Source organism: Anser anser, assembly GCF_964211835.1.
Source record: "Anser anser genome assembly, chromosome: 11".
NCBI classification, from domain to species: Eukaryota; Metazoa; Chordata; class Aves; order Anseriformes; family Anatidae; genus Anser; species Anser anser.
In genome coordinates this window covers 13,293,252-13,310,595 of record NC_139732.1, presented here as the reverse complement: position 1 = coordinate 13,310,595, position 17,344 = coordinate 13,293,252, and the positions used below count along the sequence as shown (strand labels likewise).

The 17,344-nt window shown below is 36.8% G+C and overlaps 2 protein-coding genes across 2 annotated transcripts in view; one reads left to right on the top strand and one right to left on the bottom strand.

Annotated features, from left to right (window-relative positions):
• The window catches only part of RHPN2 (rhophilin Rho GTPase binding protein 2), a 28,731-nt gene extending 16,572 nt beyond the window's left edge, over window positions 1-12,159 (top strand). Inside the window, exons 5-15 of the mRNA XM_083794713.1 lie at window positions 270-347; window positions 999-1,123; window positions 2,104-2,270; window positions 4,530-4,717; window positions 5,539-5,695; window positions 6,154-6,273; window positions 6,421-6,615; window positions 7,539-7,615; window positions 8,320-8,466; window positions 9,336-9,491; window positions 10,832-12,159. Coding sequence (XP_083650839.1) covers window positions 270-347; window positions 999-1,123; window positions 2,104-2,270; window positions 4,530-4,717; window positions 5,539-5,695; window positions 6,154-6,273; window positions 6,421-6,615; window positions 7,539-7,615; window positions 8,320-8,466; window positions 9,336-9,491; window positions 10,832-11,083 — 1,662 coding nt within the window. The 3' untranslated portion in view covers window positions 11,084-12,159. The remainder of the gene's footprint in view (window positions 1-269; window positions 348-998; window positions 1,124-2,103; window positions 2,271-4,529; window positions 4,718-5,538; window positions 5,696-6,153; window positions 6,274-6,420; window positions 6,616-7,538; window positions 7,616-8,319; window positions 8,467-9,335; window positions 9,492-10,831) is intronic.
• Window positions 12,160-12,981: 822 nt separating this feature from the next.
• On the bottom strand, window positions 12,982-17,173 carry FAAP24 (FA core complex associated protein 24). The gene is made up of 4 exons (XM_083794782.1): window positions 17,034-17,173; window positions 16,272-16,411; window positions 15,796-15,948; window positions 12,982-15,185 (listed from the first exon to the last, which is right to left on the bottom strand). The coding sequence occupies exons 1-4, from the start codon at window positions 17,143-17,145 to the stop codon at window positions 14,943-14,945; spliced, it is 648 nt and encodes a 215-aa protein (XP_083650908.1). The 5' UTR covers window positions 17,146-17,173; the 3' UTR covers window positions 12,982-14,942.
• Window positions 17,174-17,344: the final 171 nt, after the last annotated feature.

Sequence of the window (17,344 nt, the reverse complement as noted above, 5' to 3'; positions counted from 1 at the left end):
TCGTTGCTTTAAAACTCAATGAAGTTAATATAATAGGTGTTTGGTACCTTTACAGCAGGCTGAAATTTGGGTTTTGGTCTCAATTATCAGATGAAATTATTAGTTCTACTGTCTTTTTGAAGTCTCATCACTATATGTAGCCATACTATTGACTGGAGGAGACTAGATAATGTGCAAATCAGGACCGAACCAATTTCCTACTGTTGGCAACTGCAGGAAAAAATAATAGTTTAAATTAATTTTACCTATTCAAATATTTTATTTTTTAGGATTTTATTCTGGAACATTATAGTGAAGACAGTTGCGAGTATGAAGATGAAATAGCAGATCTCATGGATCTGAGACAAGTAAGTTGAAGTATGGCATAATGAGATTTTTTTCATGAGGTCTTTTAATCTAAAGTTACAAATATTAACATTTGTATAGAATCAGCATATGTCACTGTTATAAATAACTCACTATATTCTTACTGACTTCATTTCTGAGATATAGAACATGAATCTCCATTTTCCAAGAACTTTGCAGTCTGAGTAAAGAACAACTGAGAAAAGGATGTATTTATGCAAAGTGGTTGAGCTATTGACACAGCTTTGTAAATCCCAGCTTATCTATTCTTTTTACTTAAAGTATTGTAAATTTAGCAGGAAGAGTGTTAAAATGAGTGCATCTCACAAAGGACTGTAGTTGAATGGTGATTATTTCTGACTACTGTTTCCAGTATTATATTAGAAACACAAAAATTCTTTGTAGCTTTCATAAAATGCCTGCAATCTTTGTTTAATTAAGTCTGAGACTCACAAACCAGGACCCTTTTTCTTCCATAAAAGTTACGTTCTACTTCTGTGTAGCTAAAAAACTCTTAAGCTTACTGTTCTCGCATTACGCACATTTCTATGAAATGCAGAAGTGCAGAGGAAGTAGAGCTTTACCCTGGGTGTTGCAGTATTCATCCTGTAACTCAACAGAATAGACTTTATTTTAACCTGTTGTATTTTAAGGCTTGCCGCACTCCTAGCCGAGATGAAGCTGGCATTGAAATGTTGATAAGCTATTTCCTTCAACTTGGTTATGTAGAAAACAGATTCTTCCCACCTACCAGGCACATGGGAGTTTTATTTACATGGTAAGTGTGGAGTTTGTGTTTATCTTTTTTTTTTTTTTTTTGTTGAACACTGTTAATCTTTAACTTGTCTCCTGTTTAATTTGAAACATGTCTGTGCTTCTTCCCCCCCCATCCCAGTGTGCAGTGTCAATGGTGGTTGGTGGTTTTGTGGTGTTGTGGGTTTTTATTGTTGTTGTTTTTTTTTAGTATTAAGTGTAAACCTAAATACGATACTTTAGCCCTTTTCATACTTAGGATGAAGCCATTGTCTGAGTTATGATTTGGGCTACAGGTTTCCACAAAGGAAAAAGTGGGGAAAAAATAATTTTGGACAACTGCAGATGTTTCCTGGACTCTGAACTTTGTTGCTTGAAGCAGATGGGGAATGGGTCAGACACTCCTTCGGTTTCTTGAGTATCTGGGCCTGGAAAGAAAAATGATGTAATTTATTATAGTGCAGTGTTTACTACACTTATGAGCAAGGATGATGGACTCTGAATTCAGAATTTTGATTTTTGTGATTGAAAAAAATGAGAACTGCGATACAGCCAAGAAGATCTGTTAAATTCCTAGTCATAACTGCAAAAAGGAACTGTAAAATACAAGTTATATAGGGTCAGACTGTAAGGGCCAATAGTTATCTGTGGCAACATCTAATACTGCGTGCCTGATTAAAAAGTACAAGAACCTAGCAAGCACGTAGGAATACTTCCCCAGGATGCTCTCAGCCTCAGTAATGTTTTATAGGCACTTATTAATATGCTTCTGGAGGCACTGCTTTAAAACCTGAAAACTAAGTCTCAAATAAAACCATTCTCTAGTTTGCAGCACCTAAATTGTCATTGCAATACATAATGGTGTTTCTAATCACATTTATTTTTACTGTAGCAGTACAATTATTAAGAATTACACTGTTCTTTTGGAAAAACAGAATGAAAATATCTGTAGTTTCAATGGGTTCTGCACATCTTAACACTTAGTCTAATGTTTTGTTTCCAAAGGTATGATTCTTTCACAGGTGTTCCAGTGTGTCAGCAAAATCTGTTGCTTGAAAAAGCTAGCATTTTGTTCAATATTGGAGCCCTCTACACCCAGATTGGAACAAGATGCAATCGTCAGACCCAGAATGGGCTTGAAAATGCTGTTGATGCTTTCCAGAGAGCTGCAGGTACAAATATAAAATATAAAACATAAAAACACATTTATGTGAATGTTCCTTATCTCAGCCTGACTTCCTGCAAATTTGTGCATTTTCCACATTCCTTAAGCAAAAAAGATGCAGTAGGGAAATTCAAAAAGTCTAGAGAAGATCTGAGATGAAGCTTTAGTTCAAAACCTGGAACTGCAGTTTGAATGTGCTGATGAAGACAGTTAATGCTGTGGTTAATGATTAATGAATTGTAGTTCAAAGGTCTTAGTGATAGTTCTAATGCTAACTGTTTCATTTTGTTCATTCTTTGTTTCATGGGCATAGCTGTTTTGACCTCCGTGATATTACATTGGTGTAAAATCTGTACAATAAACAATTTGAAGGGTTAACAAGGGGCTTAGAACCCATTTTTGTATGGTCTTTTCAAAATTGATCTTACTATGTTCTGTGGTGAAATTTGCAATTCATTTGAAGTTGGCTACATAGATTTTCCATAGATTCCAAAGGCAAACATTCAAAATACTAAATTTCCATCCCAAGTGAAGAAAAATGCAAATTCTAATAAAGGGAATTGGATCCCTTAAAATAACATGTTGTAGAAGCTGTTGTTTTTTCTTCAAGTAGTTTTTCTAATTTTTTGTAAATGTCATCTGTGCTACAAATAGTGCTTAAAGACACTACCTATGTAATTAATATGTACTCTAAGATTTGTTTTTGCAGTAACGATCTGTGGCTGTGGGTTTGCTCTGTATGCTGCAAATTATGAACCACGTAATGGGATTGTCATAAAGCCCCTCTTTTGAGTACACAGAACAGCTATCCAGAAAATCTGATGGCATTTCTTCATGCATTTATTAAGTAGATTTTGGTTTTCAACCTTTGTGTCTTACAGATACAATTTTCTACAAGAAATATTAGTATTTGAGAGATTTCTCCATTTTGCAGCTGCTCCTTTCCTTTTGCAAATGAAGTCACTACTTTTCACTTTAATATATTTGCAGAACAGAATTAATTCACAAATATAAATGTATCATCTGCTACCACAATACCTTTCCAGGGCCCCAAAGCAATGTGCTCAAGAGGCATTTCATTGTACCTGTGCATGGCTCCGTAACACTGTTCATTATGTTGCTGGAGACATGATATAGAGCATGTATTAACCATTTCTCAGTGCTGAATGGAAAATGTTGGACAGAGTTTATTCTCAACAAAGCTCTCAGTGTGTGTATGCTTACTGTGTAAGCAGAACTATGTTGAGAACCAAGAAGAGATTTTTTTTTCTGTATTTTCAGTTCCTTTTGGTAGGGTGTTCCGTCAGTACTTGGATGTATCTGGCAAGTGACTTTTGGGGGTGGTGGGAAAAATGCAGAGATGGCCATAATTCAAATTTGTGTAAGGATGTATTAATAAGTTAAAAGATACAAATACAACACAGAAAATGAAAGATATCAGAAACTGGTAGTAGGAAAACATAGCACAGCATGGCAGAAATAAAAGAAGTGACAAGAAGTAAGATTACAGAAGGTGGGACACTCAGAAAGCAGAGGTCTTATCTTTGCACTTGTTTAGTATTATCAGTAATTAGCAGGCCAGTAGAGCTCACTAAACCAGTTGGATGACATGCATACTGAAGGTTACGCTTTCATATGTGAAACTGTTCCTTAATATTTGCACTAGAGTTAGTGTTTGCTTTTAATGTGATAAATGATAGGAATGACTAGTATGTTGTTGAAACCAAATGTCTAGAGCAGAATGTAATTTTATCCAATTAAACATACTGTCCTAGTTTATTTACATGAAACTGAGATTCCATTTAGCAACATCTACGAAGGAGACTCATAATTAATAAGTTTATACATTTTTCTCACTCCATTGAAGGGTTCTACTACTTAGAATTGCGTAGTTTTTTGTTTTTTTTTTTTTTGTTCTGTCTTGTCCTATGTAAAAGCCCTAGCTTACCACCCCCATATAGAAGTCCCATTCAGTTCAGCATAGCTTTATGGTCAGTCACCAGAACTGTTACAAACAAATCTGAAGGTATTGCCCTTAAAACCTGTATCTTCTGTTGCTCCTCTGAATTATGATTTTGAGATCTGTATGTTTTATGGGAATGCAAAGCAAAACGAGTAGGTCAGTTTAATTTTTATGCATACCAGGAATCACTTCAGATTGCTGTAGTTCAGTACTAGAAACCTTTCAATCTTATTATACATGCTAGAATTAAGTTCACCCGTTTCTCTTTCTGTAATGCTGACCAAAAAAAATTTGTTCTTTCAGGAGTCCTAAACTACTTAAAGGAGACCTTTACTCACACACCAAGTTATGATATGAGCCCAGCGATGCTGAACGTACTGGTAAAAATGATGCTTGCTCAAGCTCAAGAGTGTGCTTTTGAGCAGATCAGCCTTCCTGGAATACGCAATGAGTTTTTCACACTAGTGAAGATGACACAGGAAGTTGCCAAGGTAAAATAAGAGACTTAATACTGAGTCTTTAAAATAACTGTTTCCAGTGAGGCGTTACTAGATAAAACCTCTAGTAATATTAAGAGTTTATTAAACCTAAATCTTAACAACCGTTAATGAAAACCCAAAGTAGCGAGGAGCAGCTCACAAGCTGTATTGAAAGTTGCAATCTTTTGGAAGATTGAAAATGTGAATATCTGTAATTCAATTATCATTATATTAGAATTATGAATTCTTTAAGTTTAATAAAAACATGCTAGAACACTTGGGCACCGAACTTGCCAAAGTTTTTTTTTTTTTTTTTAACAGGCTATTTACTGTATTGCTCTTCCAAAAAGTACAGACCTCGTCCACAGATCAGCATACAAAAGGGCAGAGTCCTTTGTGTGGTTCTCTGTTATGTGCTGAACACTCAACCTGTCTGTGATTTCCCGGTGGCTTGAGGTTGAGCAAACCTAAGAAGTCCAAAAGAATAACTAAATTGTAACTGGGGGAAGGGCACAGAATCAGATTGGTAGCTGCAGAGCTGCCTTGGGACTTGCATGAAAAATGGAGAGGCAGGCTGTGCCCCAGAAGGTAGCATTTGTACTTGAGGTTGTCAACATCAAAAATTGGGTATGCAAACAGATCTGGATATGCTTTCTGAGCCATTTTGGAATAGAAGATACATAACTGGCTCCTTACTAGCTAAAGTGGTCCCTCTTGGGATGGGTTGCACACACAATTATTTTAAGGCTGACTATAATATCCCTTATTTGAGTAACTGAGCTCCTAATAACTAATGTTAAGCTCTCACATTTCAATTCTGTGCTTTATTTTAGGTGGGAGAGGTTTACATGATGGTTAACACTGCAATGACTCAGGAACCAGTCAAAGAGAATATCCCTTATTCCTGGTCTAAACTGGTACAAATAAAATCAGACCACTACAGAGCTCTGGCACATTACTTCGTTGCCACCATTTTGTGTGACCATGAATGTAAGAATTATACATTTGATATATGTCCATGTAAACAACACTAACAAACGTAAATAATTACAATTTAGTCTGTGAATATGACAAAGAGCCCAGAACATTGGGGTTTCAGTGTATGTTGTTTTGTGGCCACTTTCCTGTTCAGATACAAGACCAGGCTTCTTTGTCCTTCACAGAAGAATGGAAAAGTTCAATAAGCCAACTCTTGCAGAAACAGAAGAAATGTTATATCCATTAACCTATTATATGCTACTAAGTTGTTCAATTCTTGCGATTATGTTCTGGCTTTAAGCATTTCTTGCATACTGATAAAAGTCCTAAAAATGTGAAATTTACGTCAGTGTATATATATGTAAAAATATCTGTGTTTGGAGAGAAAGTAGTAACTACTGCACAGTAGTCTGAGAGAACAGGGTACCGAGAGATGTGCAACAGCTAATGTTCTATATCCGTTACTATAGTGCAGTCCAGTGATGATGAAGATCAGCAGGAAAAAGCCCTGTCCCAGTTGTATGACTACATGCCGGAAGGACTGATGGCTCTCACTGTTTTAAAGGACAAAGTTCAGAGAAAACAATTAGGTAACTGACAGTTTCCTGCTTGGCAGGGGGTGGATGGACCGAATGATCTCCAGAGGTCCCTTCCAACCTCAACCATTCTGTGAAAAGATGAAAATAATCCTTTATTTATTTTGTGGAAGACAACCAACAGTTTCTATTTTTTTTCAGGGAAAGCACATTTACGCAAAGCTGTTGTTTACCATGAAGAAGCTCTAAGAGTCTGTGGTTTGTGCAAAAAGCTTCGGAACATTGATGTTCTTCAGGAGGTTCTGACAGCTGCACATAAGCGCTCACTTCTCAAATATGCTCAGCAGGAGAAGGAAGATGACTTTCTCAGTCTAATCCAGACTCCAGATATCGTTCGTAAGTATCCACAGCTAGCAAAAAGGGTATCTAAACAATAATCTAGTGCCCAAATTAAGGCAATTAAGAATCTTATTTTCAGGTATTGCTGGGCTACCCTTTTTCCTCTTCGCATCTGAAAAATGCAGCCTTTTTAACTGTGCTTTCAATTAGGCAACCCAGCCTTCCTGACTGATTAAAGATGACTTTTCTGTCCTTTTAAATCTGATCCTATTTTTTTCTCTGTTAATCAGTATTAATATTTTTTCTGAAATAACATATATATAACTTGAAAGTGTCTTATGATGACTCCTTTTAAGGGACTAATAGAACAGTCTTTGGATCATGCTAATGAGTCAACTTAATGAGAGGTACAGAGATCTAGAGAGGACTTTAAAGAGAACGGGAGGGTAGATAATGGATGTGCCTGAAGGAGATGAAAAAAGACGATGTTAGAAGATCAGTTAAGAGCTACCAGCAACAGTAGCAATAGTGTGCTTTTGTTAGCTGTGGCACTGTAAAATATTTGCATGTAGGATCACAGAAGTACTTACAAAATGACATCTGCATACATGTATATGCTTTCATTCAGATACGACTATTAAACAATTTCTCTAACTTACATGAATCAGACATTTTTAAGTACTTCTCTGATCTTATACAGATATGTGTATACATATACATAGAAAGAGGGGAATGTCATAGTGTTGTTTGGATGGATTAAGCTTTCTGCATTGATACCATGATTTCTGAAGATACTTTTAATGCGATTCAGAAACTTGTCTTTCTATAGAGATGTGAATCTCCATAGAAATGAGTTTTTCTACAGCCTCATACGAATGTAGGACAAATTTCTATCTAACCTGGAATGCAAGAAAAATACGTTCATATATCTTTTAACTAATACTTGAGAGAAAATTAATTTGTTTTTCTTTTTGTTTTAGCTAAAACAGAGCATAAAGTAGAAACAATCGCTCCTCAATTTTCCAAGGTGAAAGTGAAAGACTTCTTTCACAGACTGGTATGTAACATGCCTACCGACCTCCATCATTTATAAATTCATTCTAAAATGAGGGAAGTGACTCAAGTATTTTAGCCTGAAAAAAAAAAAGATCCTGTAGTAACTGTTTTTTCAGAATTTATTAGAGAGATCAATCCTAGCTTCAGAGGCTTGAGACCAGCAAAGAATAAGAGTGCTGTTTTTTATATGGCATTGCACAACATTCATTCTTGATAAGCTTCATAAAAGTCCGGTGAAGTTTCAATAGATAGTTTCATACAACTCAAAGGTGAGGAGAAACAAGTGGTATCGGGAAATGGGCAGGCAGAATGCATAATGTTGCATGCCACCAAGCCAGTCTTTCAGGTGTCCGTGTCTGTCAGTGGGCAAAGGGACTGGGGAGTTCTGGTTAGGATTAGAATACGTGATTTTTCATGAATTAGTTTATCTCCTCCAAAATGGAGTAATATAGGACCTTTAGAGCCTGCTGCAGCTGGGAGTCTGCAGACTGTAATAGAGATCTCAGAACAGCTTGGCAGTTGCTCTCATCCTGCTCTGTTTGAAGTGTCACCTGAACAGCCGTGAAGCAGAGCTGAGTACTTCTTGGATAAATCTCAGTTCCGTTTCCATGGAATTAGATGGAAGTTAACCTGAGTTTAAAAAAACAACAAAAAAAAGTATGCTTACAAATGACAGTAAACCATAATGTGCTACGTTACTTCCAGGGCCCACTGTCAGTGTTCTCAGCCAAGCAGAGATGGACGGCTCCACGTACCATTCGCTTCCACTGTGAAGCAGGAGAGCTGGGATTCAGCCTTAAAGGAGGCTCACCTGTACAGATTTATTGTCTTGATCCAGCTTGCTCTGCAGCAGTAAGTAGATTGGTGCAATATTAATGATTTATCTTCAGACTCTAGCAGTACAGTATTTTAATTGTAATTTTAGCTTGTTGATACTGGTATATGGAATACTTACTGAGTTCTCGTGTATGTCAGCATAGTTAATTCATATAATCTGAACACATTTTTAGTGCTACATACACACCTTAGATGTTAGAGTATTCATATCCCTGACATCACTTTAAAGTACAGTAGATTTCTTCCACTGTTCACACTTAATAGGTAGAAAATCCAAAATGTAAAAGCAAGTGTGTTATCCCCCATCTCATTCAGGAAGTCGGAAGGAATAAAGAATCTGGAAATAGTTACAACAAGGATGAGGATCAGGAAGGGAGGTTAGCATGCGCCCAAGAAAAATGAGGGGAAAGAACGTTTAAATGCCTTCTAATACGCTGCTGTTCTTTTGGGAAGAAGGGGATAAAACAACATACAGAGATGAGCACAGCCTAGCTATAGCAAAGGCAGAAGCAACCACATAAGTACAAATAAAAATATTGAAGAAATAGAAGTGAAAACTGGAGAAAATACCTCACGGGGAGGTATTTTCAGGGCAGCAAAACCAGGTTTCACTTCAGAGAAAAGTGAAAAGGACATAAAACAAGCTATGAGCATGGTAGAATCATGTTTATCAACGGTAATTCCACAAAGGAGGTAACTTGTATAATTGAGATATTTGCATGTTTTTATGCTAGTTATATTCTTTTGTTCCACATGTCTGGCTAGACAGTGGTTTCATGGCTCCTAAGAGGGAAATGCCTTCGGGGTAGATACTGCATGATGACAAAAACACTTCACACAGCTTTATAATCCCAGATTGTAACCTGTTCAAAATCTTTTGACAGTCAATGGGCCTAAAAGAAGGTGATTACATTGTTTCAGTTGGTGGTGTGGATTGCAAATGGCTTGGAGTGAATGAGGTGCTGGAAAAATTCAAAAGCGTGGGAGAGCAGCCCATTGAGTTTGAGGTTATCAGTTGCCAAGATACAACAGCATCTATGGTAGGTAACAAGGCAAATACATTTACAGATTTGATATGATTGTTTTTCTCTTAAATTTTCCTGGCTTCAACCCTTGAGTATGTTTACTTTCACACAGTTAGATATCCCACTTCACCACTGAATATGTAAAGTGTTTAGGGATGTGTTCTGTTTTAAGCAGTGCATTTAAAATCAGTAGAACTTGCATCACGACTTAGCATGCTAAAATGCAGTCTGTGTGCATAAGAATGGCTTGGGGTTGTGTTTTTTGTTGTTGGCAGGTTGTTGTTAGTGGAACATCTTTAATTGCAGTAAAAATTCCATGACATATTTAATTTTCCCCTAACTTGTCACAGAGGATAAAAAAGGCTATCATCCTGTTCAGCAGAAGAAAAGCCCCAAAGAAACAATAATGGAATGCAGTAGGGCATCTAAGACATGCTCATTTTCTATTCACTGTTAACATAAATGATCTATAGTTGTAGAAGAATTCACAGATTAATGTAATGTATGTGTTTGGTTTTATTTTGATGGACTTTAACTGTATAGTCAGTTACTAAACTGCTGTAGAAGCTTTAGACTAGGGAAAAATGATCACAAGATTCAAAAATGTTAAGCTGTAAAAAAAACTTACTTGTAGTGTGAGAGAACATGTAGTTCAGCTAAATCCAGTGCTTCATGCTTCTAGCATTCGCTGGCAAGCTTAGGCAGTGAAATATTGTTGCCTTAGAAGTGATCAAGGTGCCCTTACAGCCACTGGGTTTTCTTGTTTTAAGTTCATTTTCCTTATTGAATATAAGGATTTGCAAACTTGCCATTCCAAGCTGCTGCAGGACATGAAAGGCTAGAATATAATCAGACACAGCTAAGATAAGGCGGAGAGGGCTGTGCCTTCTAGATAACCCAAAAGAACATTCTACAGTAGCTTTTGTTGTAATAGCTGCAATCAACACGGAGCTTGTTCATGGGTGTTTAACAAAACAAACTCTTAAGACTTTCTGGACTCCAAGGACACCAAAAACTCACCTTGAGAGATTTGTGCAAGAACAACATATTCAAGCTGTGTGGAAAGGTTACCATATACATCATACAGCACTTACTAGTTTCTAATTTAACTTACACAGGCTGTGTTGTTACAGATTCACAAGTCCCCTTACACTTGCCTAGTATACCCCTGAAGTCTACAGGGGCAAGATACCAGAATCCTGCACTCCGAAGGACTTTGTATTCAATTAGTACATAATTAGCACAGAAAACTTGCCGTAGTCTGCCTTGAAAACTATTTGCACCATAATCTTGTTATCTTCAAATTTTTGACCCATTTTTGGTGACTGATTCTTATAATTCTTCTCTTCTTATAGCATAGTAAGAGTGCAACATATTCTGTGGGAATGCAGAAGACGTACTCCCTAATCTGTTTAGCCATGGAAGAAGATAAGATTGATCAGACCAAGAAAGCCCCGCTGAAACTGCCTTTTCTAAGTTGGGGAACTAAAAATAGACAGAAAGCTGCAAGCACCCTCTGCCTTCCTTCTGCTGTGGCTGGAAGTTCTCAGACTAAGAAAAAGCTTTCTCCTTTCGCGCTTCTGAATACAGAAAGTTCACTGTACTGAAGTTTTCAGAAGGATCTGTTAACATGAAGGTTTTTCCTTTAAAAATGTATATAAAATATGTCAATCGATGTTATCTTTATATGTACACGTGTATAAACTTAGACAGATGCCCTTGACTTCACTTGCTGTGTATTGAGCCACTATGAAGATCAGAGGCTAACAAAAACTGTAAAACTTGAGTAAGATTTGAACGTTAGAACAAAATGGTTTGGGAGGTGTAGAGTAACAATTTGTAGATGATAGAATTGCTTATATGGAGACTGGATTCCTTTGGAATTTCAAAATACATTATCGTAACTAATTTTTTATAACTATTATAGACTTATTTATTACAAACAATGCTGCCTGCAAAACAATAGGGGGCACACCGATGATTTTGCTGTAAAAGTTTAGAGTCGACAATAAGTTGCTTCACACTACTTTACAGAATTATCTTAAACAGCATATGAGAGAGAGTAACGTTTTTCAGAAAAAAAAACTAGCCTTTGCCAAAAGGTAGTGTAACATACTTGTGGTTTTTATGCATAGACATTCTCTTTCTGAGAGTACTAGGTGTATTCTGTGGAATAGTTAACTCAGGAGAAGAATTAGAAGGCTTAGAAGTCAAATGATCTTTTAGACTACAAAAGAGTTTGACTCTGCTCTTTTCCTGATTTAGCTTGCATTTTAAGAGCTACTTTATTGGATTATTGAAAAAAGGCTTTATTCCAAACTTGAAGTTATTTAACCTAGTTACATTAAGATTGGTATTTTATTAGTCCTAATAGAATTGATACCTGTGGAACAAATCTTAAAAATGACATTCTCCAGTATATTGATCAAGAGTATGTAAATTGTGGTGATACCTTCAAAATAAAAGGAAGTGCGTATAAAGTCTTAAGTGGAAGAACTAACACTGTAGTGTTAGTTAATGTTGCTGTCTACAGAGTAGATATGTGCTGTTTGATACTCAAAACTTAAAATAATGGGAAAGTTTGTGTCTGGGTATAAGCTTCAAAGTTGTCATTTTTAGTTTCTTACATAATAGGTGTAAATACGTTAATGACTTATTTAAAAATAAAAATCAAATGCTGCAATTTAGTAGTGGCTTTTTGATTCTGCTATACCTTGTACAGTAAAACGTAACTTAAAAGTTTTCAGTATTTACTTCTAACATACCTCTTTGCATACTTCTGTAATGCTCCTTAAAAAGGCATAGGAATTTATCTTACTTGCAAGTTTATATTGTAAGGTAGAGGAACTTATAAATTACAGTGTTACACTTGCTTCCTTACAAGGAATATTAATGTATTTCTAGAGTTCCCCTATAAGAATTGCATAAACAATGATGTGACTTGTGACTAATCTGTCCTTAGTAGTTAATACTCTTCATGTGTATTTGTAGAAGCACTTTTTTAAACACCAGCAGCAGTCATATACTGATACAATGCAAGAGCCTGTTACCTAGTATTCCCTGGAGAAGATAATTACTTTGCAAAACTGGGGAAAGTTACAATCCAGCTAGGGAAATCCCTAGCAAAGAGACACAAAACTTCCTTCTAGCTTGTTGTTCCTCTCCTCTTAGCTCCCTATGATAGTCTTTCTGCAAGTATCTTTCCCTCTCACGTTTCTCAGCTGCATGGTTAACTGCCTTTCCCTTCCCATCATCTTCTGAAATGCTGCACAACTATATACTTACTATTTTCTGACAGCTAATTCAAGATTCGTTCTACAGTGAGTGGTGTAGCCAATAGCTAACTTAAGACAAATGCTAATTTCAAAGCAAGTTATGCTGTTAAAGAGTCTTATTTTGATTTAAGCATATTTGTAATACATTTCTAAGCAGATGGAATATACAGGGGTACTCTAAAAGCCTAAAAAGTAAAGGTTTACAATGGATCAGTACTTCAGCCTATAACTCTTTTAAATACTTTTTTAATTAAAGTAGTAAAAAGTAATACTAATGTAGTGAACAGGTGGGCATATGAAATAGTACGAAGGCACTTTGGTGTTTACCTTGCAATATTGATAGCCACATACCTTGATTTGTGATGAAACTTAACTATTCCCTAATTGTAAGAAAACAGTATCTTGTTTTGTAGTTCTAGAAATTCCAATGCTTACCATTCAGTAAATATTTAATGGCCAAATTGCAAGTATATTTAGATCCCAAGTAAGAAATCAGTATAAGAAGCAGATCTAGCTGCTGTTCACTGGTGGATTAGCTTGGTTACAGAGGTGCCAAGGCTCTATTATTTACTTCTTTTTTAGTTTACGAACGAGAACTGAAAATCCTGCTCAACTGCCTTCCTGCTGTGATCTGAAACCCAAGTAGTGAGAACTTTTAACACCACCTTAATGAGCGAATAAGGCAAAAATTTTTATCCTTACTAAATTTGATATCATTTAAAATAAAAAGTATGTCAGGGAAACCAATCCAGTACACAATTCTTGAAAAGATTAATAGTGGAAGTATTATGCAATGGAGTAAGTTTGTTAACAACTTGTGGACTGAAAAAGGACCCAGAGAAACAAGTTAGTTAGTGTAGTCAAAGATGTTTTCCAGTAGCACTTTCCAAAGAAACTCCCAAGTTATAAATCACAGATTTTACCGTGAAGCACCATAGTGGGAGGTTACACCAAGTGAAGTTTGAAAAGATCCCTCTTACAAAGACATTTAGAAACAAACAGCTTAAGCAAGCTGCAATAACTTTGCTAGCAAGTGCTGCATTCTCTCTCTAGTTGTGACATGAAGTAATTGCGATACTCTGTTGTGCTTGTCAGAAGTTGTACAGTGCAATAAATCTGCTGAATTTTAAAAAGTCTTAATTTACTGTCATTAATTGCATGAACTTATTTAATAATGAGTGTAACTGCATCACCATCACACTAGTACTATCATCTGGACTTACGATTCATCTCTTATCTCAGACTTCTACAAAATAAGGCACAGTTCTAGGGAGGATGCACGTGATCCCTTTTGCTGTACGCTATAACTGTTTTTATACATATACTAACACACAAACTCACACTCCCATTAAAGTATGAGGGGGTATACAACGCATAATCAACTTTATATATGTTTATTGCATACCACTGACTATAAATAAGTACTATATTTGGAAGAAAAAAGGTAATCTCAAACCGTAATTAGGAAGCATTTCTTTTGAGTATTCCATGTTTTCTGGATTTTAGAAAAAATTTCACCTTAGAATTCAACTACAAAACAAAGTCTTACCTAAACTGCAGTGTTAAGTGTTAGCATGATGTAATTTAAGTAAAAAAATAATCAATACAAAGTTAGCATATTACTAGCTACTGTAAAAAATGTTTTAATTATTAGAGTCATGTTATGATAGACTAATATCTCTGTCCCCCAACTCGCTATAAATACTCCCTGGAGGGAGGAAAAAAAGTTGGTAAAAGATGTGCACTTTTTTTTAAAGCATTGTAACTCTCAGATTTCTGGCTACTGAGAAGACAACCTATTCTCCTGAAAGATAGGTGAATGCTAGATTCTAGCGTATACTCTAAAGAAATAAACACTTTGTTAACACGTGGGTGGTATTTCTGGAAGATTTATATAGACAGATTACCTTGTTTTCAGTACTCGCAGAAGGAAAAAACATATTTTTCTCTCTTTTTTTTTTGTTCAAGATAGATGTAAGATAACTTCCAGCCCCTCTTCCAAGGTATTTTCCACAGCTCAATCTACACAACCAGAGCAGCAGTAAAGAGGAAGTAAACTCTAGAGAATTACTCAACACCCTCTGGTTGTTACCAGGATTATAGAAGTTACCATTGTATGTGATCATTAAAAACAATTTTAGACTTCACAATAACAGAAACAGTCTTGTCTTCCAAAACAGCGCTACATACGTCAGGAACATAAGAATGTGTGAATTTGTTGTGCTACCGTTTGTCCAACTACTAGCTCAAGCTCTTTGACAGATGCATTACAAAGCCGGTGGATGCTTCCAAATTGTTGCAGCAGAAGCAGAGCTTTTGTTTTCCCAACTCCTGGAATTTGTTGCACAGTCCGAAATACTGATGCGTCTAGCAGCTGAGAGCATTGTTTACGAAGAAAGGGGTTACTGTTGTGATCCTTACTTTGTTCACGGACCTGAAACAAAACCAAACCATAAGCGATACCGAGCGCCCTCTGCTGGAGTTCTGCTTTTGGTATTTAAAGTGGGTTTTACAATTTCAATACAACCACGAGGAAGTCCTAGAAAAAAACATCCTTGCTCCTCACCTGTGTGCCCTCAAGGGTTTAGATGCAAATCCACAAAGCCTCACTAGGAAATCCAAGAGTTTCTTAAGATAAACCATGAACTAAAAACAGTTATTTTGTTACCTGTTTGATCTAATTACTGTAAGAAGTTTCCTCAGCCTGAGACAAAGCAACAATCGCAAGTTGGTTTTGCCAGATGACTTAAAGGAGAATTGCTTAGTGCTGTCCAGTGGCATCTCAGTGCTTTGTCACATACAAAAAATGCATATAATCCAGTACCTAGTTCTTCATTTTTTTCCTTCTGTTCCCTCGTCCCACTGAACTGTTCTACCTTACTATTGTCGCAGGATATTTTTTTCCTTAGAGTCAAACAACAAAACTGTGTGTTCCTTTAAGATCACACCCATTCTTTCTGAACACAGGTGATGATTGTGGGGAAAAATAGGTAATTCTCCTGCCATATTTTAATAAGTGATTCTCCACTAACATAGGAACTTACCAGCTGAGTAATAAGTTGAGAAGCTTCTCCTTGATTTGCTACAGGAAGCAGCACCATTCCAAGTTCTAGCACAACAAGCTTTTGCACTGCTATGAAGTACTGGTCGCTTATTTGAGTTCTCTCGACAATTACAATTCCACCAAGACTGTTGGCCTGTATTGGAAGGGGAAGGCAGGGGAAAAAAAAAGTCCTTGTTAATGACAAGCTGATGCAATGCAGCACAGAGCAAACTTCTGTCGTGTATAATTTACCTAAAAGCAAATCAGAGGAAGAACAGAAGTTGCAGCAGCAGTACTGGAGTTCAGTAAAGCCTTATTACATAGATTTGTTAGAATTTTTCAGTTTTCACACAGAAATTATTACACAACTTTAGCTCCTCTAGAATTTAAAAAGAGCACATGAAGAATGTTTTCAGAAGCATGGAATAAGCAAGTTCCAATTGGAAACTTTTCTTTTTCTCTTTATGTGTTACTTACATTCCTAAACCGAACCAATCTTCGTTTGAAGTCATCTCCTGCAACCAAATCTGCTTCAGAAATGTATAAAATGCAAATTCTGTTTGAAAGATGAAAATCCACAAGTCCCAAGCCATCTTCAAAAATGAGCTTAATTTTCCCTTAGCGTGAAAACATTAAAAGAAAAAAATGTAATTATATTTTTTTAACTACTGTACTTTAACAGCACAACCTTCCTAACGTGTCAAAGTTCCTGTTGGCTTTTAAAGAAAGTGAAATTGATTGTTAAGTTTTTCTTCTTTAAGCAAAGCCAGCACAAGCAACCTAAAGTACTGCGTGATGCCTTTGGAAATGCCAACTAACAGCACTTTGACAGTGCAGATTCCGGATAGTTTCCTGATAAACTCTGGACTTGAACAAAAACCTCCCACACTTTTCTGACAGCATCACCTTCAGTTTGCCAGCCAGTGAAAGCACTACCCCAGTATCTGTACAAATTCGAGGGATTTCAGTGGAGGTGCACATTCACAGTGGTGAATTCACACTCACTGCTTGTGGCTCCCAAGCAGCAGTTAGTGCTTCCTCTCTACACAACTCAGCAGCTACACAGCTATGACAGGATTAATCACAGGTACAGAATTTTCAGCTTGCTAACAGATTATTTCACAAATACGGCCCCAGTCTGAGAGTAAAGCATGTCCCAGCCAATCCAACAGCACTGGGCAACAGAGGGACTGCTTTGCCTTAGTTTTTTGTTTTTTCTCCCAAGTTGTTTGTGCTTACCTTGAAGCCTCTGGGCTATCTCTGACCCTCTCCACTTCTCGTTCCCCACCACGTGCCCATAGGGGACCACCACGGATCCCGCTGCCGCAGGAAAGTTCGCTTTTGTTGTCATTCGACCGCCTTCAGCTCTTCAGCAGCAGTTACACTTTTTTTTAAAAAAAAAAAAAAAAAAAAGGAAGGTTGCAAGCCTGTCCCAATCTTTTTTTTTTTTAAATTGAAATTCGTGAGAAGACACGACGCTCTGTGAGGCCGCACCCCCCGAGCTGCTCCCCAGGCCGCACTGAGGGCCAGGGGCGGCAGGGGGCGGCAGG